We start from the raw sequence: 25,882 nt of genomic DNA, 5'->3' as shown, positions 1-25,882 counted from the left end.
AACAAGCCTTTTGTTGAGAAGTTGAGCAGGCGCCCAAAGTGCCCAGTCAGCAGCTTGCTCTGTGTACAGCAGCCCAGGACATAGGCCAGTGTGTGTGTGTTGTTGAAAGGGTGGGGGGGGGGCTGCCCTCCTCTTTGTCAACCAGTTTCTGTCCCACTCTATAAACCACAGCGGACAGACAGAATGAGTTATGACCCCAGCGCTCTTGTCACGACCGCTGCTCTTAAATATCTCCCGTGAGCTGCACCTTTCTTCCTGTGCCGCTGTCTGTCACTCAGTGATGCAGACTGTCACGCCAGTCTCTTTCCCATCATCACTTTTTTTTCCTTTTCTTTGTACCACAGTCCAACTTGATTCCCTTCGTGCTCTGTAGAGGAAGCCATCTATTTGTCTGCTGTTGACCGATGATTCTGCTTAGGTGTGGTTGATGACGTTTGAGTAGATCACATTTTATGAGTCGTGGGTACCATCAGCGATTCAGGCTTTAACTGAGACGGGTCAAGCTGTCTCTGTGCTGCTGTGATTTAAGAGGCAATAGCACGCGGTCACATTTGGTGCTGGAAAAATTGGTCGATCAACAGAAATCAATCAGACTTTATTTGTTTTAAACGTTTAATACAGGCTCGTGCAGTTCAAAGTGCTTCACTATGAATAATGTGAACAACAAAATAGATTTTAAATGAAAGGGATAAAATAAATTTATGAAAGGAATTATAGTGGGAAAAAAAAGGTTTAAATGTCCCCTGTTGCCATTTATTTTTCATCTTTTCATAATTGAAGTTATTTATCATACAAAAATGCCAATACCAGCTTATTTATTTCCCTCTAATCTGACAATTTATTTGTTCGCTTTCATATGTAGTTCAAAATTTTATATATTTGCATTTTTCTTCGGACAAATGAGAAAGAAAAGATTTTGTCTTGGTATTCTAATGTTTTTTACATAAAGTAACTAACAGCAGTATTGAAAATCTGTAGTGAAGTCATTGTTTCAGCCTTGGTTGAGTTGCAATTGGCACTGCTAATGGATTATGGTCTGTCAGTAATGTGGATCAATATACTGTATCTATCTAATCACAGGCCGAGAGGTCGACCTCACTGCTTTCACTGCGTCATTGGTGCCATGGTTCGATTGAATTCTGTTTGTCTTTGACACAATTTATTCTTCAGTGTGACATTTGTGCACATTATTCCACTCGAGCATTAATATCTGATGGCAGGTTTATCCACACTGAACGTGCGAACCACAGCCAGGAGGCTGTACCGTGAAAGAGGACTTCATTACCATTTTACACATGCTGCTCTGCTTTCTCATTAGCCCACGAGGTAGAGGAAATGCCGCCATCTAAATGTTTACCAGTGCTATTAGGTCATGGAAATAAACAGCATCTTTCCTTGTATTACCACTACCCAACCCCCACCTCTAACAGGCTTATTTTACTCGCTTTGTTCTGCAGTATTTTCACTCTACCCCCCCCCCCCCCCCCCCCCTCGCATCGTGATGTCCTTACTTTATTTTCCACCCTTGACTGACCTCCATCTCTTTAATGCTCTAACTTTGTTTCTGTCCTGGCTACAGTTGCAATCATTTGTTGTCCGGTCTCTGGCACATGACCTCCGGTCAAAAGTGACCTGTTTACCAACAAATGGTAGTGATGTTGAGTATTACATTTTGAGCCTCCACTTACAGGAACAAGAACAAAGGATTACACACAACACAGATCACAGAGCAGATTCAGGTAAACTGTGGGTTTTTGTAGGAGGAAAATCAGCAGGTTGCCTGTTTTTTTTTTGGACAAAAATACCTAGAAGTACAATTAGTGAGGTGTTTTCCACACAGAAATTGAACAGCCTAACAAGAGCATCGCAAGCTGAGGGAGAAGGAGACTGAGGAGAAGCAAAGAACCAGAGAGAATGGGAAATAAATGTTTAACAAGATGCTTGAGGTGGGACAATGCTATTGTTGCAGACAAGAAGAAAGGAGAAGGAGGCTCCGGGAAGACAATCTGGCTCAGTTGGTTTGCTGAAACAGACGAGCTTCAGTGCTGAGCTTCAGCTCATGGCCATGGAGATGCAGAAAACACTGCTGCATTTAGACTTCAAAGAGGTAACTCTTGAGAGCAAGTCAGATAATAACGTTCATGAGAGCATGGAGCAGCATGATGACAAAATAAAAGCTTGGTATTGTGAGAAGAGGTTGTTCCAAACCAATCAACAACCTGAATTTGTTTCTGGCAGAGTTGCACAAGTCCCTTGACAGGAACCAGTAAGATAAGGCTGCGCTGCAATAGGAAAACTCCAACACAAAACGACTCACATCTGGAGGAGGACGGAGTGAAGAAGAAGAAGAAGGAGGAAGAGGGGAAGGTGGTGGAGGAAGTGAGTGCTGAACCAGCACCTGAGCCTCCGGAGTTGAGTGGTGGATGTACCGATGAGCCGCCTGCAATACAGACAAAGTAGACTTCACAGTGGAGGAGCTTCATTAACTCCTCCGCTTGAGCCGCATCCAATCAGATGGAGATGGAACCGAGCCCACACTCAGTTGGGAATTCATTAAAGCAGTATAATCCATTTAACTATCTGGATTGAAAACATTGTGCTGGCAAGATAAAAGATACATTTTTAATCTATTTCCCAAGTTGCACCTTTGATTCAGAATCAAAACAGAAAGCAGCTTGATGGCATCCTGGATTGGACAAAGTATCACAATTTAGGGAAACCGATTTGAAAATCTTTTTTTACTGTGCAGCAGACAGAATATTTTTATCTCCAGAGGTTTGTAGGAGTCTTGGAGGATTCAGAAATGCCCCTCAGTCTAGAGGTTAAAATGACAAATGTCTCATTGGCTCAGATTCATGAATAGAGCCAAAAATACTTGATCAGGACTGGAGAATGTCCTACTTAAAATCCCCCTTGATAATCTGATTCGATCACAGCTGTGCACAAACAACCTCTATGAGGAAATATCAGCAATAGAAAAAAATAATGTTCATGATGTTGCGTGCATGCTCACAATCAAAGTGATTGTACATTATTGATGAATGGTGTGAAGAGTTGTAAGCGAAAGATCTGGATCTACATATCTCTGATGCTAATTTCCTCTCTCGTTGACCTTTTAAAAGATAATAGTGCAGTTAAATAATTCAACGGAAACGCTCTCTGAATCAGCGTCGTCTCCTGTGTGATGTTACATGAAAGGAATGTCACAAAGATTACCCAAATTCCACGAGTGGGTTTAATCCACACAGACAGGCTTTTGGCATTGTTTTGGCTGATGTTTGTTCTTGCAGTGTAGCTGAATGTTTGGAGGACATTTTGCAGGCATCTTTCACCTTTTTGTTTTTGACCCAACCCTTGGCGCAGGAAAGCTGTTCAAAAATAAATTATGTCTCATTTATGCTGAGCTCGAGCTCTTTGTGAAGATAGAACCTATTATGGCTTGCTGATAATAAGCTGGGCTGGATAGCTCACAGGGGACAGTTTTGGACTTTGGTACTGCTCAGCAGTTCTAACAGGTCGGCTGAACTAAGGTTTAAGGCACTATTTGGTTTTCTTCTACATGGCTCCTTGTTTTTACACTTCATGTCCCAGTGTTGTTGCACAAATCGAAAATGACTATGTTGCTGCACCTGAGGAAGACTGTTTTGCATTTTGATAACAGATCTTATTTTGAGACATGCCACTGGAACGGCATGGACCAATAAGTATCTTAGGTGGGTGAGTTTGACCAAAGGCCGGAGCGGTGAGTCAGGCGATGTGCGTGCGGTTGAGTAATCCTGCTCATGAAGTCATCATGTTAGATGTCTTCTTGTTTATGTTTCGTGTAGACCCCTTAAATCAGATGATCAATCCTTTACCCCGGCAGCGAGGCTTCACTGGCTCATTGCCCAGAATCTTGGCCTTTCGTGTCATTGCCTCCCCAGAAGTTGGGCCCACTTCACAGCTTACTGGAAGTCCCAGAGTGCAGGGGAGCTGGACAAGGGAAATCATGTCACATTTCTCTGTAGATTTAAGGAATCTTTTAAAATGTACAACTTTAAATGATTCAAAGATTTGTGATAAAGATTGTGATAAGGTGTAGGTGAAGATACAGGTGCCGCAGCCTTTACGTGATCTGAATATTCCCTGTGGAATGTTGCGACCTGTGTGTGGCTATCGACAAGACAAGACAGATTCTAATCATATAGATTTTCTAATATGCATATGTGAAAGTATAGTTATATAAATAGTCTACCGCAGTGATAAAATTTGCACAAGGCTAAAGACTGTGTTGGTCTTTGAAAGTCTTCACAGCTAAAGTGTGATGTGTAGCAACAGCTTCGTATTACAAGATAAACACCAAACACTTACACACTGTGACACAAGCAGATATATTAAACTGAAAAACGTGAGTATTAAGTAAATATAGTAAGTTTTGGATTAGAATATGCAGGAGGAAGACAGAGTAGGTGGGGTCGCAGCATCACTAAGTCAAACTACATCCTCAATACAGGCAGCAGAACCACAGCCAGGATTTAGAGGTCCGGGATGCCAGGGTAAAAAACGGCTTTCTGCCTGCTGGCTTAATGCTGACACATCCTTCATCCTCACTTAAGCATGCTGTAAAATTAGTGGGCAGAAGGTTTCAACCGTATTATTAGCGTTGCTGTTATTTGCGCTTCTGTAGTTTTAATGACTGAGGACCCGAGGACCCAGAAGGAGACGGAGCACAAAGAATATTTAAACTGTGCTTTTTTGCGCGCGCGACCTTTATTTCTTTATTCACGGTTGCTCTCTGACGGTGAGAAGAGCTGACAGGGGCTAATGAAGAAAAGCACCCAATATTATTTTTGGAATTCTAATGCTGCTTTTTTACCAAGTGGCCCTGAAAATATGGTCTGTGGTGTTCCTAGGAACAGGACAGATGCCTTGGCTGCTTTTGAATCCATAATTCCAAGGCCTGTCAGCATGCTCTAGTTAACGAAATTTGAGGCAGCACCAACAAGCCAATCCAGTCATATTCATATGTGTGTTATGTTTTTGGGAGACACTTTCTGGAGCTGATGAATAATTTAGTCTCACCCGATGGTGGAAGCCAGACTTTGCTATTGTGTTTGATGAGGCTCTCCTCCATCAGCCTCCCAACTCTCGTGCTCCTTCTTTTTCACCACGCTGCAGAATTTTCTATTCCTCTCATCCAGCTTCACCATGGCAACATGTCATCTTGCTTTACGGGCTGGAGAACATAATCTGGTTGTCTGAGGCAACTGTTGGTGGTGGAGCACATTGCTTGCGAGGGAAGGCAGAGTGGAGGGAAGAGGAGGTGGGGATTGAAAGCCCTTAGGTGAGGCGCGTACTCCCCTGACCTATTTAGATCACTGTGGCAGGCCTTTCACGCTGTCGCCTCGGGTCCGCCATTGGAATATCTCTCACCTTCAGTGTATCCCGCGATGGAAGTCACTAACAGATGCTCACTCCTTATTAGCAAAGCTAATGGCGCCGGATGAAATCTGTCATCATGCATATATCTGTAAATTTATCAAGATTATTTTGGATGATTAAATGTCTGACGTGTCTAGTAAGGAGGTTATTTTCCCTCTGCTTGGCCTATTTTTTTTGTTTTTGTCGGTTTGTTTGTTTTTCAGCAGGGTTATGCAAAAAATACTGAACAGATTTCCACATAAATTGGAAGAATGGTTGGGACATGGGTCAAATTAGAACTCATTACGTTTTGGCAGGGATCTGGAGATATAGGCAGACCCGAGAAATATTGTTTTCACTGTTTTAAACATTGGGGCATTTTTGACATTTTCACAGATTTCAAAGGTCAAACTAGTCCCTGGTCATTTTGTTAAATTAAAACACTGGCTTTTGTCTGCAATAGGAATGTATAAATTGACATTCACTCCTGGGTTAAATGTCTCTTTGGGTTTAAATTGGCTTCGGCTCTGATCAGCAGTGATAGAAACATGACACCTGGGTGAACGTGCTAATTTTGCAAGAGCGAGGTGAGAGAGCACCTCCGTTTTCAGTGTGGTTGCGACATTGAACATGATACACCGTGGGGGGAAAAAACATACAGACAACCTCTGGCAATGGAAAAATTGTGTATAGGAGTGAGTGAAATTGGGTACGGCTTGATTGAATTTAAGGGCACTGTTGGACCTTGGCAGAGGGATGAGCTTTAGAAAGTGCCTTTGTATTTGCAAATGATTTCTAGGTCTGATCTCTCTTTTTTTGGGCAGAAAAAAGCGTATTTTCCCACTGTATACCACCAGATCTATAATGTGCTAATGGCGGCCTGTTTGATTGATGCAGCGACCATGTTTACAAATGATCAGCCTCACTGACTCTGCGGCTGCTAATTGCCACCAATGATTAAAAGCCTTTTGGAAAAGGCTAATGCCAATGACCCATCGACCGCCAGATAGCTACCTCGTATCTGCAATCTATAATGCAACCGTTGGTGCACTCACGGGGTTAACTCATCAGCTCATTACACTGATTTGAATATGAGGATTTTGGTGCACATGTTTGCCCTTGTTGCCAAGTCAGATTGTGAGATACCGAGGACTGTCCCACAACTGCCTCGTCGGGGGAGTTATAGCTCTCTGGTGATTGGCGAGTGTCCTCAGCGGTAGAGATTACTGGGATTTTTATTTATCAGAGTGTTTTGGTTTGCAAATCACCAAATACAACATTCAAGAAGTTACATGTTCAGACTTTTTTTTCTGGCACAGAGCTTTACTGACTCTGTACGGTATTTCAAAAAGGATTTATGCTCCAGCTGAGCTGGAATAACACGCTCAGTGGTTCACGACTTTTACTATGAGTCCTCGTCAGTCAGATACTGGGTTCAAGAAGTCAGTTGTTGCTTTTCAGTGCAGCTATGGAAATGAGCAAGAGCGTTTTGCATAGCTGTGTTGATTGTGGGGTACTAATGCTGTGCAGCTGTTCTCATCTTGTCTGATGGAACAATATGAAATCCAAACTGTGTGCTCAGAGCCTTTCGCAGACTAAAAGTGTTGAGCATCAGGGAATGTCAGAACAGATTATAAGCCTTTCTGCCATGCTCCTCTCTCTCTACCTCTTTTTTCCACAGTCTCATCTTACTTCCCTGCCTCTTTGTCTCTTAAACACCCTCCCTCCTTATCTCTTTTGCGACTTAGTTAGGCTATCTGCTTTCATCTGTCCTCCTCTGCTCCGTGCCTTCCTCTTGCCCTCCTCTCCTCTATCTGCAAGGCCTAAGATGGAGTGGCTCAGTCGCACAGAGCTCATAGTTAATTAGGCTTGGCCTTGTCACACATTGGGGGCTGGAGCCAGAGCTGCAGCAAAACCCAGTGGGGATGCAAGGACAGAGATGGAGATCGGGAACAGTTGGCGTCAATCTGGTGTCTGCTGCTGAGGAGCCAGCGAACATTCTCCTGCTCTGTGTGTTTGGTCTGCGTTTATCACATTAGATTAGTATTACAGTGCCTCATTGTGTTATGGAGATTCAGATTCTCTTGTTTTTCAGTGTACAGACTTAATGGAAAGTTTTTGCCTTTAAAATTATTGGTTGGTCAGCCACTAGCCAGAAGAAAGAAAATAAATGGGCACACATGTAATAATTTAGTATTTTTAGTAATATTCCATTATTCAATATTCTTTAGGTCAGTTAGTGGTGTTGCACTTAAAGATTTTAAATGAAACACTTATATCCACCCACAGATAAATCAGATATGACTAGTCCTAAGTTACAGATTTAAATTTATCAATGAATGTTTTTGAAAATGAAATACAAATAAATCTTACAAACAAATGAATTGAATATGTCTTAAAATGGCTTCACTCAGCAGCTTCTTTTGGGTCCTTTCCCATTTCCATTTTTTAATCACAAAGTATTTTCTAAACTGTGCTGGTTGCACTTTATTCACGATAAACTCTGATAATCATGCAGCAGCAACGTTTGGATGTGTGTTGAAGACGTGCAGCCTGGTTTAAACCCAGTAAAGCTAGCATCTGCTCCTTTTGAAAAAATCTGGAGGGGGATCTGCGTCCCCTCTCCTATGGATCGTTGGTCGCCTGTGTGAAACATCCCGCAGCTTAACGTTGTGTACAGCTATTCAGATAGAGATTCATTTTCTCTCTTTCACCCTCTCCCTCTCTTTCACTCCACATGTGCTTGACATAAAAAGAGAAAATCCCATTTCAGCCGTGACATTCTGCCTGTGTAGCAGAAACATACAGGGACTATACATCAAAGCGAGGCAGAGTGCACAGTGAGCGAGAGGAGCTTTAATGACTACCACGACGGTCTGCAGCGATAATACAGAGCTGCTTAGAAACAGTGTTGAAGTTAATATTCCAAGTATAAACCCTGCACCAAATTTGTCATGCAACCCTGCAGGGAATATGAAGCTGATAACTGCTGTAATATTTGTTCTTTACATGATTCTGTGGTTAAGTTAAAATCAGGTGTGTGTATAACGACATAATCTGTCATCTGTGCGTTACGTCTAAATGTGTCCCTTCTCTGTTTCTGTGTTCTGCCAGGTTCCACGTACAGCGTCCTGTCCACCATGCCCTCTGACTCAGAAAGCAGCAGCTCCCTCAGTAGTGTCGGTATGTAAAATGACCCAAGAAAAACACACAGCACTGTTCTGCTTTGTGTGTGTGTGTGTCATGCCAGGTCATGGCCGCCTGCATTGTGACTTGTTTACTGTTTTACAATATTAACATAATTCCTGATTGTCCGCCGGGTTGTAGAGTTCAGGAAGTCAGTGTTTTATTTGTTCCCCTTTGCTTTAAAACCCCCCACGCTGAGGCAACAACACTCTCCCTATGTCCCCTTAAGGAGGTTCGCCAAGCTTTTCCGTTTCCCTGATTTTGACAAAGGTCCAAATGACTCAGCTGTGTTACATAAACCATCCAATGGGCCAAGCGTGGAGCCGAAGATGTACATAATCCTCAGATTTCCTGCCCTGGGTGTTCTTCGTTAAACAACACTGAAAATGACTCATTTATGATGTGTAATTTTTTGTCAGAATCTATTTGGCAAGGGAGTCAAGTGTACAGGAGCGAGAGAGAATGACCTTGTTATTTTAATGACAAATCCCCCTGCGTTAAGATCAATCTGCTGAATTTTAATCTCAGTCATGACAGGTAGAATTGAGCTGCCAGATCCTGTAATAGCTACATAAAGCCAGGGTGAAGAAAGTTTTGTGGAAAACAACCTTTTATGAAGGAAAGCTTTAAGCGTGCACGCTTTTACAGAGACTTAAGGTTTCCTGGCAGTCCAATCACACTTCCATTTAATCAAATACCCAGAGATCCTGGTTTGAGCCACACAGAAATTACCACCAGTACATAACCGCAATCCTATTTGCGTCTTCTGCCTTTCAATTTCGTATCAGAGATTACAGATGGTGTAGTCTTGTAAATCCAATGTCATTTTCACCATCTTTGTGGTAAATTGTCACGGAACAACCTCCAGCAGATTAAACAGGAATTTCATGCCACGCAGCTGCTGCACTGCTTGTTGGACAGGACCTCTTCTGCCTCCTAATGCTTAAGTTGATTACAATGCTTCATGCTTCAAAAAGTTCTGTCCTCTTGACTGCATTACAATGTACCAATTTTATTTTTCCATGCCACTGAATAGCAGCTAAGCTCATGTATATTAATGCAGCTTCTGAACGTGGATTAAGAGTGAAACCATTTCACTGCGGGCTGATCAATGGTCCCAGCCGGTGGTAATGTGCTCAATGTTGCAGGTTCGCCCGTAAACGGTGAAGCGTCCTCCCCACCCCCAGCCATCAACGACAACCGGCCCACCGGTGACAACCTGGACACCATCCTGTTCCAGCTCCGCCAGGTGACCAGGGAGAGGGATGAGCTCCGCAAGCGCCTGGCGTTGGCATCGCCGGGGACCACCTTCGACGACTGCAGGTGCAAAATAGCAGTCTAGCTGCCAAGTTGCTATTGTTACAATTCTCATTCCCGCTGGTGACACTTTGGCCTTTTTTTTGGCTGATGTCTATGTAACCATCTGTTAAAGAAAAATGAGAAGCCTAAAATCCATCTATTTATTCAGACCTGAGATCTGTTTTGCTGAGAGTAGAGACGTTTAAACTCTCTTAGTTGTCCTCAGCTCTGGCTGCCATATTTTCCTCTGCAAATTCTCTACTGTCTGGAATAATGTTGACTTTACCCTGCAGAGAGAGGGCACAGACACCGGCTGCTTAATTAAGTCAAATGTGTTTTTTATGTTTTATTGTTCTTGTGCAGCAGATGAGATGAAGAAGGGCTGCTTTGCTTGCATCGGTACATACTCCCCCCCCCAAAACGAAATGCTGTTTATGTTTCGTCAAACACTCCATTCCTATCTTATGAATTCTCATACAAGGGGAAGGTCAACCTCCCTGTTGGAGCTTGGGCTATATTATTGCGCAAGGCTACTGGATAAAGCATTTATTCCTCGCTGCTTTTCTCCTTTAAGGCCAAATTCCAAAGCCAGTCATGACTATGAGCGTCTGAAGAGTCAGTGCATGAGGGCGATGGCAGACCTGCAGTCCCTCCAGAACCAGCACACCAAAACACTAAAGAGGTGCGAGGAGGCTGTGAAGGAAGCCGACTTCTATCAGTAAGTCTTTCTCCTGCTGACTTTCATGTTCCCTGTTTTCCTCTTCTAGTTGCTAACGCAGAACTCATTACAGTCGGGGAGTTTTAAAACATTTACCTGTGTTATGATGTCTCCATGCAGTGCACCCAGTAGATGCTGTTGTCGGGGCTCATTATCGAAGTCCAAATGTTGTAGCGTGGAAGTCCTGCCACCTGCTGGTTTTTGGTGTAGAAATAATTACGTTTTATTGCATTGTTTTACTGGAGGGGTATCAAATCCTGACATGGTGTTACAATCAACCTAATTGAAAGAGCTACAGCCGTGTTTCACATCGAAAGGGAATTGGCAATTGGCACAAAACCTTGCAAGCTTGGAAATGGAGGCATTTCTGTGATCAAATCGTTCAGCCTCGAAGCTCATAACCCGAGGCAAAATTTGTTTATAAGCGTATAAAACAATCATATAGACATTTTTATACAATAAATAAATACCATTGAGGTTTTGTAGAATTTTACTTGAAATTGCAACTAAAGAATATTGACGAAAGACTTTACACCTTATTAACAATAAATGCAAATGTCAGCTAGAGCCTGAGCTTTTGGGGGCTTATACCACTTCTGATATTGGGGAGTAAAAAGCCCTGATACAAATGTATAGATTTACATATTAATCCTATTTAAATTAAATTTGGATCATATTAATTACTACGATGTTGTTAACAAACTTTTACAAAGAAATATAATCATAACCATACACTATTAGTAATAACTAATAAATAAGGAAACACAAATACAGCCAAATGTATAGAGCTTGAATCAAAGAATACACAAAACTAAGTATATAAACATTATCTATTCTGCATTTTTTTATTTTGTTAAGTAAGTTTTCATGAAGGCAACATAAACACTAACACTGAAATATCTACGAAAGGCTCATATCAGCGGATATTATCGCCAACCAATTTATTGGTCAGGGTTCTAATCTAGTCATTTAAAGATCCAGGTATTGTGCCCCTTTTGGACCCTATGCCTTTCCTCTCTCCAGCATGTTGCACAGCCGCGTCCTGACTGAACAGACGCAGCTGAAGGAAGAGATGGAGACACTCCGGAGAGACAACTCCCAACTTGTCCGAGAGCACAACCACCTACAGCAGAACTGTGAGGAGCTCAAACGACTGCACAGTCAAGACCAGAAGGAGTTGGCAGACCTCCGGCAGCAGCAACAGCAGGTACAGATACACACAGTTCATGCTGTAGCTGACCAGATGTTCAAAGGGCAGGAAGTGACTTCAAAGATGTTCTAATATACTGTAGCACCGATGTTGGAGCCAAATCCAAAAATCAGACTACTTTTTGACAGTTGTTTTGCTCTGCATCAGGCATCCCCTAAAGCCCAGAGGGACAATCATCTCTTATGTTTTGAAGTCATAAATTACACATTATTGGAGGCTGTCTTCTATGTACTAAATACCTCATTCACGAGGCTGCTGTGACACATTGCACTTCTGTGCAGCGCTGTCTCATACAGCACTCGTGGGAACACTGCAGTGCTTAAGAGCACAGGGCAGCCAAGCAGAAGGAAATGCATACAGAGCATTTCTGAAAAGGGCAAGCACAGAAGGGCTCGGGCAAAGGGCACCCTGACCCGAACCATGTAGCTTCAAGATCAGAGTATATGCTGTGTTGTGCTGTGTCAATGGGGTCAGTACAGCCCTCAGCAAGTCTCCAAGGAATCGGGAAGACTATATCAGCAAGACCTGTGGTAATGAGACATTCAGTCTCATTGAGAATGAGTAATGCAGTTTGAAGGACACACTTTGCATAGAAGACTGTTAATTTTGCAGGTCAGCCATTTAGTTTTACATGAATGCCTAAATGCACTTCTAGAGCTGTTCTAGCACTTAGAAAAGCCATTGTTTAAGCTGGCACTGGATCTGCCTGTGCTTTAAAAATAGAATCCTGCCGACACATTGATGCCATCTGCTGTTAAGGTGGGGCACAGTAAATACAGACTTAATTAATTTCATGTGATGCCAACAACAGTTCGAACACTACCAAAAAGGTCTGTAATGATGTGTCATGTGACCTCTCGTTCTCACCAGGTAATGAGAGAGAAGGGCTCATCCGAGGTGTTAAACAAGCTCTATGATACAGCCATGGACAAGCTGGAGGGTGTGAAGAAGGAGTACGATGCTCTGAGCAAGCGCTACAGCGAGAAGGTGGCTAACCACAACACAGACCTGAGCCGTCTGGAGCAGGCGGAAGAGGAGAACCGGCGGCTGCAGAAGCAGATGGACGCACTGCTCAAACAGCGTGATTCAGCCATGCACTACCAGCAGCAGTACTCCACCTCACTGAGAAGGTGAAGACAGCATCACCTTTGCACGCACATAAACACACACACACAGAGCAAGACACGTCTCTCTCTCTACATATATAGAGTAAATAATATGTACTGAATAAATGAATGAGCTAGATTAAAAGAATAATTGCCCTCATCAGTCTACACTCAGTTTTCCCAAAAAGGACAAAACTAAAACAATATTTTGTAAATCTATTAAATAAGGTAAAACTTACATATCAAATTTTATGACACTTTAGGTTTAAGTCTCCTCCTACAAATTTTTCTCGATCATCTTTGAGATGTTTCTACGTATCGATTGAACTATATCTGTGGTTAACACAATTGATTGGACATGATTTGGAATCAATGTCTGTCTTCCAATACATATCTGAGCCATGAGGTCGAAGAAACTGCCTCCAGAGCTCAGGGACAGGAGCAGAGCAAGGCAGAGGACGCCCCACCGTGACCTCAGCCCTATCTTTATAAAATGTAGCATTTCAGATCTAACCATCTTCCTCTGCTCCACCAGGTTTGACTCGGTGCAGCAGGAGCTAAACAAATCATCGGCCCAGAACAAGGAGCTTCAGAGGGAGATGGAGCGTCTCCAGTCGGAGGTGACGCGCTACAAGAACTTGCAGCTGAAAGCAGGAAAGGATTGCGAGAAGTACAAGGAGGAGAGGGACTCTGTTTTCAACGAGTATCGTCTCATCATGAGCGAGAGGGACCAGGTGATCAAAGAGCTGGACAAGTTACAGACGGCGCTGGAGGCGGCTGAGGCCCGGCTGAAAAACACCTCCTCTGAAAGAGTGGTGGCCAGTGAGGAGCTGGAGGCACTCAGACAGGTATCAGGCTGAAGAATGGATTGCATTTACAAAACTTAAGTTTATATATCAATCGTATTCAGAGTGGTTACAGGCAAACACTGAATGGAGGCTGGAGATGAGATGAGAAAGAATATTGTCCCAAAAACATCATGACAACTGTTCTATAAACAACCCTTGCAATCGCGAAAATATCTTGTACAATATCAAACAGAGATCCATCAACGACATGATGACTCTCTACAAATAAATTATTATACAGACCTGTTGAATGAAAGACTCAATGGAATAGTTTGACATTCTTGCCAAGTAAGATGAAAAAGACTGAAACCTGTCTCTGTAAAAAAATTATCTGGAGACTTTAGCTTAGCGTAGCACCTTGTGAAGCCCTATGAGACAAATTGTGATTTGTGAATATGGGCTAAACAAATATAATCTGATTGACCCTATCTTAGATTTGTTAGGCAATAAAACTGCAAACGGGGGGGGGGAAGTGACTCGTGTCGCTCTGGTAACAAGATCTGCCGACTGGCTCCTCTACATTATCACATTATATCTTATTTGTTTAATCCAAAATGCTTATTAGCTGGACTTGTTTTGACCTTTTGCCCAGGTGCTAGGTCACCACAAAAGTCCAGGAACTGGTTATGGAAAATAAATTATATGGCACATAAAATGCCATAAAACAGTACATTGTTTCCACACATCCAGCTAATTATTATCTATAGTGATATGAGACCTGGGGTATTATTTAAGTCTCAACAAGAAAGCAAGTAGGTATATTTATCACAATGTCAAATTATTCCTTAAATTTTATGAATGAAACTAAAATACAAGGTCACTTTTCACAACCTTTTTATGACAGTGAAGACGTGGTCTCATCTGAAAGGTAACTCTTTATCATTTACAGCCGCATAGAATAGAAAGAGTATCAGAGATACTGAAGTTAAAGAGGCAGAAGGAAAGGAAAGAAATATAGAAACGCAAAGGAAATGAATAAAGGCCTGTATGACGTTTCTGTGTGTCAAACATTTTGCATTCATCGTCACAAGGCTGAACTCTGATATCAGGATCCTAAAATACTTTTCCCAGATTGAATAAGGAGACATGAAGCTTTCCAACGATGTATAATTTGTCATGGCTGTCAGTTCTCTCATATCAAAACACACCTGAAGAAGCTTTACCAAGGCCAAAGCAGCCGATGTGTGGGCCTGAATCTTTAAAAGGTCAAAGTGATAATATTTTTTTTAAAAACAGGATATTTTTGAGACATGACTCATCAATCACGGCTTCCCGAAAGTCTTACTGTCTCATGGACAGTTACTGAGCAGACAGCTAATGCACTAGTACCTCTGTTGTCTCCTTCAAAAACAAAACCAAAGATCAGAGGGATCAAAAGCTGTTTTCAGCAGGACGCTGTACAAACGCAGTTCAGCTCCACCTCCTCCTTTTGGAAGATGTCTTAACACTGGTTGACAGAAGAAAGAGATACACAACTAGTGATGGATCACTCCGCACTGGCCCTCAAATAACTTTTACGCATCACATCATTGACTTACACTGTTGAGACGCCCTCATTTCTCTTTTTTTTTGCCCCCTTTATTTTGCGGCAGGAGTTGAACTCGTCACTGGTGGACCGCGACAGGGCCATCTGTGAGAGGAACGAGCTGCTGGAGAAGTACTGCCACGAGGTGAAGGACAAGGCCGAGGCCCAGAAGGAGCTGAGCCAGGCCTGCAAGGACATCGAGACGGTGCGGGAGGAGAGGGACGTGGCCCGCAAAGAGAGGACGGAGGCCATCATTCAAAGGGATCAGTTGCTCCGAGAGTATTATCAGGCCAGACAGGTAAAGAACACTCCGCCCACATGTTAAAGCCCGTAAAGCAGGGAGCTGTCACTTGGTGGATCACAATATGTCAGTGAATGGACCCGTAAGAGGATTTAGGTCACTCTGTCTGATTGCTAGACGGCCCCGAAGGTCATGTGTCCCTGAATGTTGAGCTTTTTCAGACATGAACTCATGAACTGTTTGCTTTTCACATAGGAACAAAACAGGAGGAGATTCTCCAGTCAGACACATTCACGATGACAGAAAAATCTTGAGTGTTCAAGCAAGGACATATTCAGAGTGGGACATTATGTCTCAAGCAACTTTCGCTGACATTTTTTGGTTCTCACATACAGCTCCTCTGGTTATTATCCTGAGAATATCTGGAGCTCAGTTCATGTCAAAAAGCAGCTCTTGTTCAGGATGTCTTTTCAACCTGAAAACAGGTTGTAAGACCTCATAGATGAGTTTTGGTTTGTTTGAAAGTTGCACATCTGATAAGAGCAAACTTGGCTGCTTTAAATTTTTCCATCAGTGTTTTCAGTGACTGTATTTTGGATGTTGCAACCAATAGAAATGGCTTTCTGAATCCCTTTCTCGTATTCTCAATGTTCACAGAAACAAGACTCTGCCACCCTGGACATGGAACGAGCCAATAAGGAGATTGAGATGCTGAGGAAACAGTACGAGGCCATGTCTCAGGAACTGAAGGAGTCCACACAGGAGGCTGAGGTGGCCAAATGCCGACGGGACTGGGCCTTCCAAGAGAGGGACAAGATAGTGGCGGAGAGGGAGAGCATCAGGTCAGACCCCCGGGCACAGAACCATGTCGTAGTTGTAGAATCTCTACTCTCACATCCTCTCACCACCTCTCTCGGCTCCTTCCCCCAGGACTCTGTGTGATAACCTGCGACGGGAGCGGGACCGGGCAGTCAGCGACCTCGCCGACGCCCTGCGAAATCTGGACGACATGAGGAAACAGAAAAACGACACTTTACGAGAGTTGAAAGAACTGAAGTGAGTTTTCGTTGTGATGATGCTGTGACGGAGCCCTCGTGTATGCAATCCTGCATTTGCGCTAAAGCACAGGACAACGCTGCCTCTCCTCAGCCAGCTCCATGTGTCCCACTGTCTTTGTCTCTGTAAGCTGTTGTACTCAGTGTGTGGCAAGGCGTAAGCTGTGATATTCTTTGGAGGCTTCGTGCAGCTCAGTTGTTTGTCTGGCCCCAGTTCCACACGACCAGATTAAAAGTGTAATCCCAGAAAGTGTCAGTGTTTTGGACACATGCACATTTTTTTTTCTCTCTCACTGCTTCAAGCTCCCTGCATATGCATGTCTTTATATTGCACACAATAAAAGCTCCCTCTGCTGGCTAAAGAGTATATGACGAGCATTGCAGTGTGCCGTGACATTGAGAGTTCCTTCCTCTATCCTCCGTCAGGAACAATGTAAGATTCGGGTTTTAATGTCACTGCTGCCCTGAAGGCATGCCTCAGTGGAACATAATGCATCTAACTGACAGGGGAGCATTGTGTGCTTTCTACTTTTAGGTTTCTTAAATATAAATTTCCTAAACTGCACAATGGAAAGTGCTTGCTTGTGTGAGTAAGCACATTAGCTTTGAAAAGTTAGTTTGCAACTTATCCAGATTCATAGAAAGGAGGTCAACACACGTCTTCATGTTCTTTCATCTCCGTAGATGCCATCTTCCATTATTCAAGCTGGATTCCACATCTCTAATGATGGACACTGTCATTTGATGAAATCCTTTCTAGTCTGCAGACTGGTTCTGTGAGATTATTTCTGTTGTCTCTGCCCATCTCGTCCCGAGTGACTGACCTTTGACTCCGTGTGTGATGTCTTCCTTTGTTAAGGGAGAAGATGGAGAGCCAGCTGGAGAAGGAGGCCCGTTTCTGTCAGCTAATGGCCCACAGCTCTCACGACTCAGCCATCGACACAGACTCCCTGGAGTGGGAGACAGAGGTGGTGGAGTTTGAGAAAGACAGGGTAAGAGCAGTGCTCGCCTCCTATTACTGAGAGTGATGTGGTGTCCCGCCAGTCTCCTGCAGAAACTGCCAAAACTTGATGTTAGAATAAGTTTGTCAAACTGAATGAGCACACTAACATTTATATTATTGCCTTTTACAGGACGACATGGATTTGAAGGCACTTGGGTTTGATATCACTGAGGGGGTAAATGATCCGTATTTACCAGGAGATTGTGGAATATTTGTTACAAGGGTGGATAAAGGAAGTATCGCAGATGGAAGGCTAAGGTATGAACTTCCTAAAGAAAATAACCTTTGTCCTTACAGTATATACTTTACAGTATGTTCAATTCATCACTCTCTGTCCTTGTGTTTTCAGGGTGAATGATTGGTTGTTGAAGATTAATGACATAGACCTGACCAATAAGGACAGGAAGCAGGTAGTGAAGGCTGTCCTCAGTGGTGGGGGGTCGATCAACATGGTGGTACGGAGGAGGAAGTCCCTGGGAGGACGGCTGGTCACTCCTGTTCACATCAACCTTGTGGGACACAAAGGTAATTTAGAGTCTTGAATTACTTATCCTGCTCATAAATAATGCCCATTTTACATCAATATTAACAGGTATACTCAGGTTTTGTTAAAACACCTGTCAAAATAGGTGATTAACTCCTATCACATTGCAACCAGAGAAGTTTGCTTTCTTCCTTGGTGCGTCATGTTTGATGTAATGCACCGAAGAGGGGCTCTTCTCATTTTCTTGTTTACCTCCATATTTCCTCCTCTGTATCTCAGACAGCGGAATTGGTCTGGAGAGCGGCGTGTTCGTCGCCGCTATCGTCCAGGGCAGCCCTGCAGCCAGGGAAGGTTCCCTAACAGTTGGTGACAGACTGATCGCTGTGAGTCACTCCCTCTATGAAACCCTCTTTTTCTTTTTAATACACCCTCCCTCCACATCTACCACACTACAGCTCCAACTGGTTTCTTTGGCTTTCTAATCCAGGCCTTGATCCATTCCACTATGAACACTCCCAACGTGGATAAGAAGGGATTTGTCGAGCATGTGAAGCAGAAGGTGGAAAGTCTGCTCCTTTTTTGATTAAACTCTTAAAAAACGTGCAGCTCTGCGGGTCTAGGTGGAGCTGTCGTCGCATATACTCCGACGAGTGTCAGAAATAGAACCGTGCTTATCCATCTTTGAAAAACTGACCCTGTCTCTTACGCTAATCTGCCAGCAGCAGTAGAAATCTTAACTCCCCTGTTAGTTTAAACCTAAGCATGAAACCTGTGCGTAACCTTTAAATCCCAGAGCACTTAGATATCCCTGCTCACCATTTAGCAGCAGAGAAACTCTCTTTCATGTAGCCAGAGAACTGGTGCGCCTGATAATGGCTGAGCTGGAAACACAATTTGCAATGGTAAGTGGGGAGAGATCTTAATCAAGGGCGAGTATCGCTTTTTTATCATCCCCCTGTGACACCTAATGACACTAGTGTATCAGGTTATATTCATGTACAACTGATTAAATGCTTAGTTGCTTTTACAAAAGCAGTCCGGATCGCTGAATGTGTAATAACATACTGTAAGCCTAGGATGCAGGTAAATATCAGGAGTTCAACTCCATGGCTCAGATGTGTTTCCTTTGCCTGATTGATTTAAAACGTGTCAGATTTGTTCCAGGTTAAAGCTCTAAAGTTATTCCCTGAACTTATATACTGATTATTCTTAATCATATTATATTACCCACTTCAATAGCGCTCAACTTGCTGTAAAGAAAATCTTCTCAAGTCTCTATTGTGATGGAAAAGTGCAGATTGCAGCGGGAGGGTTCCTCAGACTGAATTGTTCTGGCCTAAATGTCTCTTAGTTTGCCCACTGCAGCAGAGTGAGATGCTTCTCAGTCCCCCAGGCACCGTCCTGTTCAGGAGATGTGTCACCTGTATGGACATCTATTTTGATAATACTGCCACCCAAGACGCACTCGTGGAGCTTGGAGGAACATCGAAAAGACTAACGTGCCTAAATGCTGAAGGACCTGTCCTTATTTCCAGTGTCTTTCTCTACTCCCCAGATAAACGGCATTGCTCTGGATAACAAATCTGTGACAGAGTGCGAGGCTCTGCTGAGGAGCTGCAGGGACTCTCTGAGCCTCTCGCTCATGAAGGTGGGCCTCACGCATCTCACTGCCTGAGCTGCTTTTCTTCTTTGCCTCTGCGGAAAATCTTCAAAAGCTTTCTCTCTACTTATTCATGCCCTACTTAGTTTTACAACTTCATCTGTTTTGGTTTGTGACAACTGAATTGCCTGATGCTTAACCATTTAATTTCCCAGCATGTTATTTCAAATGAAGTTGTAGCTATGTTGGTCTTGAGTGGCTAATACTTTCATCTGTCCTCCCTGCAGTTCTTCCCCCACAGCACATCGGGCCAGAACATCTTTGAGAGTCTGCGTGAGTCATCAGAAAAGTCCAACGGACGCATGCACCTGTCAGAGATCCACTCCCGGAACAGTCGCAACCTCAGACACAACAGCTCAACGCAGACTGACATCTTCTGCCCTGACGTCGGCAGCACGAGTGCAGGGAGCATCTCTGGAGATAGGAGAAAGGTCAGAGGTGAATCTGATGAGGTGTACGGCGACATGAGCAGGCCGTTTTCCCTCGGTTCTCTCCACGCCACTAGCCTCCGACCTACGTCTGACTTGGGCACCGGCCGCTACGGGCCCAGTGCTTTCCAGGAGTGCTGCCCATACACGAAGGCACCTTCCTCCTTGCCCTTTGAGCCTGTCTCGGCCCCGGACTGCATCACAATGGAGACGACCCTGGAGAAGAAGCACAACGGGGGCACGTGGCCCAAGATGATGGTGGGAGGCATGTCGGTTGCACCAGATAACACCAGTCCGGTCACAGCAACAGCCCAGCTCTCCATCTACAAATCACCCAAGCAGAGAAAGTCCATCTTCGACCCAGACACTTTCAAACGTCCCGAAACCCCTTCCTCCAAGATGGAGTACATGGCGGCCAATCAGATTGCAGCAGTAGCTGCCGCTGCTGCTGCTTCCCACTCTCCCCAGCCTTTGAAGGCCGAGTCCCTCTCCTCCTCATCCACACCTACCCCAACCCCTCCGACCCCACCCAATCGCAGCGACTCCTTTAAATTCAAACACAAACATCAAAGCAGCTCTGCCTCTGACTGCACCATCACCTCAGAGGGCAAGGGAGAGGCGGTCGTCTCCATGGCAGCGGCCGAGGGCAGAGAGAGGAGCGAGCGGGAGAGAGACAGGAACGGGAACCACTATTTCCTGGACGGCAAGGTCCTGACATCGAGGAAGTCGTGTGATGAGGACATCGGCCGATCCAGGGGGGAGGAGCCTGAGGTGAAGAGGCCGCGCCCTAAATCTGCCCCCGCCCTCCGACGGAGGATGACCCCTCAGCCCATCAATTACCCCTCCTTCCAAGTGAGTGCATTTAAGACCGCAGAAGTTTTTATGTGGTGCCATTGCTTCTGAAATTTCCTGCTTCAAAAATTGTTCCGTAATAAAAGAGATCCCATCCGAACGGGAGCAGCATTTCAAATCATCCCAGAGGGCCAAAGCATCAATTTTGTAATAGAATTTACAGCCCCGCCAGACTCGGGCCTCTGGGACTTGCCTCTTAGGGAGCGTGTCTGAGTGATTGATGTCTCTGCACTGGTACAGCCACTGAACCCAGGAGCTGAGTCAGTGCCTCAGGCTCCGACTACCCTGCCTGGCTACCTCTGCAGGCGCTGAAGCTCACAGCAGAGCACAGTGGGGATAAATGTTCATCTTTTCCAGTTATGGTCTCTTCACTCTTTCATTTCTCTCATATGATACTTGTCTCGAGCAAAGGTCGGAGGATTTCTCCCAAGACATAATGGTGTTGTATTCCCCTGCAGGGAAAGTGGTAACCGTCTGTTTCTGTCATTTATCACAGAGCTACTCTAACGACGAGCACTCTCCAGAGCCCCGGGACATGCTGCGCTCGTCTCCCAGCCGCTCCCACAGGCACAGTGTGGGCTTCGTCCCCACAGTCTACAATGGCACCCTACCTCCGAGTGAGTTTTCTTAAATTCTTACATACACACGGTGTCACCATCATCATATCCCCCTGCCTTCTCTAATGCTGTGTTGCCTCTGTGCTCTTTCAGATTCAGTCCACCGGGGACTGTCTCCTTGCCCTGCCGTGACTGCGGTGATGAGGAATCCGGTGTACACCGTGCGCAGCCACCGCGTTCACACCAGCAACTGTCCGTCTGTCGCCTCCCAGATCGGTCACCAGCACCCCCACACCAGGTTATGCTCCTTTTCACACTCGCCGTTTCCTTGACCGGATCTGTTAAACGGAGGGTTAAAATCAAGGGTTCTTTAATTGGCGCTTCACTGTTTCTGATGGCGCCGGTTATGATAAATAACATATTTAAATGAGCCTCTTTCCCAAAGGCAAAACCACATAATTAAATTTGTTATGGTTATGTTTCAACTCGGCACATCTATTTAATTAACTCCGAACTGTAAAATATATTGGAAGTTTGATAATCGTTGAAGAATCGCATTGTGTTTACTTTAAATTATTTGTTTTGATCCGCACAGCCCCCAACACCAGGGTCGTCTGAGCCTGGACCTGAGTCAGCAGAAGCGCACGGGCGACTACTCTGAATCCTCGTCGTCTCGTAGCAGCAGAGCTTCACACGGTACAAACTCACTGCCCTCCAGCGCTCGCCTCGGTCAGTCTGACACGCACGCACGCACGCAAAGGTCACAGACTCCATGTCCCTGTCTGTTTTTGGGATATTGTGTCACAGCATTCATTCCTCTATCTTCTCATCCCACTGCCAGGTTCTTCCAATAACGTCCAGTACCGCACAGAGAGGATCAAACTCCCTTCCACTCCGCGCTACCCTCGCTCCATGCTGGGGTCAGACAGAGGTAATGATCTCACTAGCAAGAACACTTTTTAATTATTTAAACACTCAGAATTTAGAAAATCCCTTTAGAATTCCCTTTAACTTTTTTCCCCAGCCCTCAGGCCTGTTCTAATTAAGTCGGGTTTGCTGGGTTTCAAGATCAATGCTTTATAAAGTTGTAGTTTGAATTATAACCAGTAGAGGTGAAACAGGAGCTACTTTAAACTTCATCCCCAGATCTCATTTCAACACTGGAATTAGATTTGTCTGCTTGCCCTTCATTCTCTCGAGATTTTTGTTTGCCATCGAATTATGACACTTTAATTTCCTCAGTGCAAAGTCATAATGTCGATCCTGAGTGTTCAGATTTTGTTGACTGCAGCAAAAATATTGTGTCCAAGTCTCGAGCCAGTTCCTGTTATTTATCCAAATAGCTTTTTTTTTTTACATGCAAAATTAAACCAGTAGGTTTCAAATCAAACTAAGCTTCCATTGGCAGATTCCCTAAAGCAACAAAGCTGCTGACACGCAGCTCAAGTGGCAATATCCCTGTCAAAAATGAAGTGTCAGGATATTTTGGATTTGGGACAAGTGATATTACATTACCAATCATTTAGCTGACGCTTTTATCCAAAGCGAACAAAGTGCATTTAAACATGAGGTACAGACCCAATACAGCAAGAATCCTGTAAGTACATGAGTTTTAAAAAGCCAAACTACAAGTGCTACATGTAAGATATGAAGTGTTTACTTTTCTTTTTATGAAAAACCCTGCGTATCACAAAATTTTAGTTATGTTACTGTTGTACGCTTATTCTGCCCCTCTCTCCTCCTCTTCCTCTACCTCCAGGCTCCCTCTCGCACTCCGAGTGCAGCAGCCCGAGTCTAATCACGCCTCCACAATCACCCCTCAATCTGGAGACTTCCTCATTCGCCAGCAGCCAATCACAGGGCTCCATTTCCACTTTACCTCGGATCTCAGTGAGCCCTTTGCCAATAGGGGAGCGCAGGAAAGACAGGTATGATGGAACTTGTGTTCTGAGATAATGATTTTCAAAAAAAGCAATTTACCAGAAATCTACTGTCCACGGTTGTCTATCTTGTATTGTCAATAGAGAATATGAATCAGTTTGTTGTTTTTAGTGTGTAGCTGATGAGTGCAGCGCTCGTTATAGAATACGGAAAAAGATGGCTGCACAGATGGTGTAGATGTGAGGCGAATAGTGGCGAGCATGATTATAGGATCACTTCAGAAGCGGGTCAGATATGAGCCTGCATCTGCCCTCAGGGATTCTCTGAGGCTATTTCAACAGGGGTTGCCAGGCAACAGGTCTATCCTGGTCAGAGCACTGCAATCCCTCATTGAAATTAGGATTGAAATCCAATTAACACTTGATTATTCATTTAATGGAAGCTTCTTGCCGTTTCCAAATAAAGTAGCGGTGATTTCCCAGTCTGATGGAATTTGATTTCATTCTCCCCTCCCCCAACACATTTCTGTCCCATTTTCTATAACCGTCGCAGCTCAGTTATTTAACACCATTACTGTCTCTGTATGATATCTGTCCTCCACTCTCCTCTTTTATCTTCCTCCCGCCTCTCTGTAACCTTCCGCTTCCAGAGCTCTTTACCGTAACCGATCTTTTCTAAGGATTCCTCTGGCTGCAAGGCCGAGGTTCTCCTCTCTCAGGAGCCTCAGGTTCGTTCTTCCTCTCAGTGCTTCAAACAAGGGAATGCACCCCCCCCCCCCTCCTCCTCCTCACCCTCAAAGGCTGTTCACATGCTTCAGTGGAGACAGCTAGATGACATGGAAGAGCAGGATAGTCTAGCGCAGCTGAAGTGCACCGTTTGGAATGCAACAAAGCGCCCAGTTAAATATTCAGATTGCAAGTTCCTAGCCTGCTGCAGAATATCAGTTGTTACACAGGAAACAACGAAGCCCTGATACGTTACATTTAGTGAAATTCAAAGGTTCAGTGTTTGTGCCAGTCTGCCTCCATGTCGGGAAACCCACGTGAGTCTCAAACATTGCATGCAGCGTCCATGCCCCATGATGACGACATGGTCAAATATGCATGTGTGTACTTTGGCCTGAAGCCAAGTTACCCTTTAGTCTGCAGTATGTATGTCATACAATGGTTATATTATTCAACCTCAAGCTTCTGGGCCATGGTCCTGTTTGTACACCTCCACTCTGTTTACCCTCGCCTCTGGCTGCCAATCCATTCCCCCCCCCATGGGACCGTATTTCATGTCACAGAGACAACTTGCCATGAAGCCGCACCAAGTTCATGCTCGTATTCCTCATGTGAAGGGATTTCACTTGCCTGTGCTTCCATGATGTTGTTCACACTATCTCTTCTGTAAGCCAGGTATAAAGTGGCACTCTGGAAAGATGATCCATTTACAGGCCTGGGAGGAAATTTAAACCCAAGTTCAAACATTCCTCAAACGCAACTCTTTTTGTTGAAGGTTGATAATGTTTGAGCCTAATGTGATTTGTTTGTTTAAATACAGCAAAACTCCTGGCTAGCAAATAACCATCCAGAGCTGTAAATAAATCCTTTTACCCTCAACTTATTCCTGTGTGGTAACTTTTCTATTCATTCATGCATATCATTCTTTCCAACCAGGCCGTACCTGGAGGAGCCGCGCAATGTGATTGTGCACAAAGGAGCAGAGCCTCTCGGCATCTCCATCGTCAGTGGGGAGAATGGAGGAATCTTTGTCTCGAAGGTTACAGGAGGAAGCATCGCCCACCAGGCAGGACTGGAATATGGAGATCAGTTACTGGAGGTATGAGTATGAACAACCTGCTCAAATATAAAAAATAATACAACTTCAAGCAGCAAGAATAAGAAACCATGTTTGGGAGCATTGGAAATGTTCACCTCAGTGGAGCGAAGGTGACATCCTGGATCTGTTACTCTGTTCAGGATTGAAGTTTATGCATTTTGGAGATAAGACAAAAAGATTACTTCAGCACTTTGTATAGAAGTACAGCTTTTGATCTGATATCATAGATTCTGCACATATTTGTCTCTAAGTTTAAGAAAATAGGTGTAAAGTGAATCCTGTCTCATCCCTAAACAGTATTTTACCAGTTACTACTAGAGACTTAAAACCAGCAATAGACTTGGCATACACGTGTATTATTCATGTCTCACCCCGTCTCCCCTAACCCTCTGCCTGACCACACTTTTCTTCTTATGTCAGTTCAACGGCATCAACCTGCGGAACGCTACGGAGCAGCAAGCTCGTCTCATCATCGGCCAGCAGTGTGACACCGTCACCCTTATGGCCCAGTACAACCCTCACATGTACCAGCTGGGGAACCACTCTCGCTCCAGGTAACACAATGTTTGTCTCGTGTAGGAGGTTCCTTATAATTCTGTGTCTCA

General features: G+C 44.3%; 1 protein-coding gene across 1 annotated transcript in view; it reads left to right on the top strand.

Annotated features, from left to right (window-relative positions):
• Positions 1 to 25,882, top strand: part of dlg5a (discs, large homolog 5a (Drosophila)) — a 34,508-nt gene that overhangs the window by 3,228 nt on the left and 5,398 nt on the right. The window contains exons 2-23 of the mRNA XM_061087711.1: positions 8,515 to 8,583; positions 9,735 to 9,909; positions 10,460 to 10,603; positions 11,627 to 11,810; positions 12,684 to 12,943; positions 13,455 to 13,767; positions 15,360 to 15,590; positions 16,191 to 16,375; positions 16,464 to 16,589; positions 17,448 to 17,580; positions 17,722 to 17,849; positions 17,941 to 18,116; positions 18,355 to 18,458; positions 19,631 to 19,723; positions 19,963 to 21,015; positions 21,512 to 21,632; positions 21,726 to 21,870; positions 22,168 to 22,301; positions 22,414 to 22,503; positions 23,332 to 23,500; positions 25,115 to 25,277; positions 25,698 to 25,831. Of these exons, the coding sequence (XP_060943694.1) occupies positions 8,515 to 8,583; positions 9,735 to 9,909; positions 10,460 to 10,603; positions 11,627 to 11,810; positions 12,684 to 12,943; positions 13,455 to 13,767; positions 15,360 to 15,590; positions 16,191 to 16,375; positions 16,464 to 16,589; positions 17,448 to 17,580; positions 17,722 to 17,849; positions 17,941 to 18,116; positions 18,355 to 18,458; positions 19,631 to 19,723; positions 19,963 to 21,015; positions 21,512 to 21,632; positions 21,726 to 21,870; positions 22,168 to 22,301; positions 22,414 to 22,503; positions 23,332 to 23,500; positions 25,115 to 25,277; positions 25,698 to 25,831 (4,330 nt within the window). The remainder of the gene's footprint in view (positions 1 to 8,514; positions 8,584 to 9,734; positions 9,910 to 10,459; positions 10,604 to 11,626; positions 11,811 to 12,683; positions 12,944 to 13,454; positions 13,768 to 15,359; positions 15,591 to 16,190; positions 16,376 to 16,463; positions 16,590 to 17,447; positions 17,581 to 17,721; positions 17,850 to 17,940; positions 18,117 to 18,354; positions 18,459 to 19,630; positions 19,724 to 19,962; positions 21,016 to 21,511; positions 21,633 to 21,725; positions 21,871 to 22,167; positions 22,302 to 22,413; positions 22,504 to 23,331; positions 23,501 to 25,114; positions 25,278 to 25,697; positions 25,832 to 25,882) is intronic.

The sequence above is a fragment of the Limanda limanda genome, chromosome 15, assembly GCF_963576545.1.
Source record: "Limanda limanda chromosome 15, fLimLim1.1, whole genome shotgun sequence".
NCBI classification, from domain to species: Eukaryota; Metazoa; Chordata; class Actinopteri; order Pleuronectiformes; family Pleuronectidae; genus Limanda; species Limanda limanda.
This window is presented reverse-complemented; position numbering and strand designations above follow the sequence as displayed.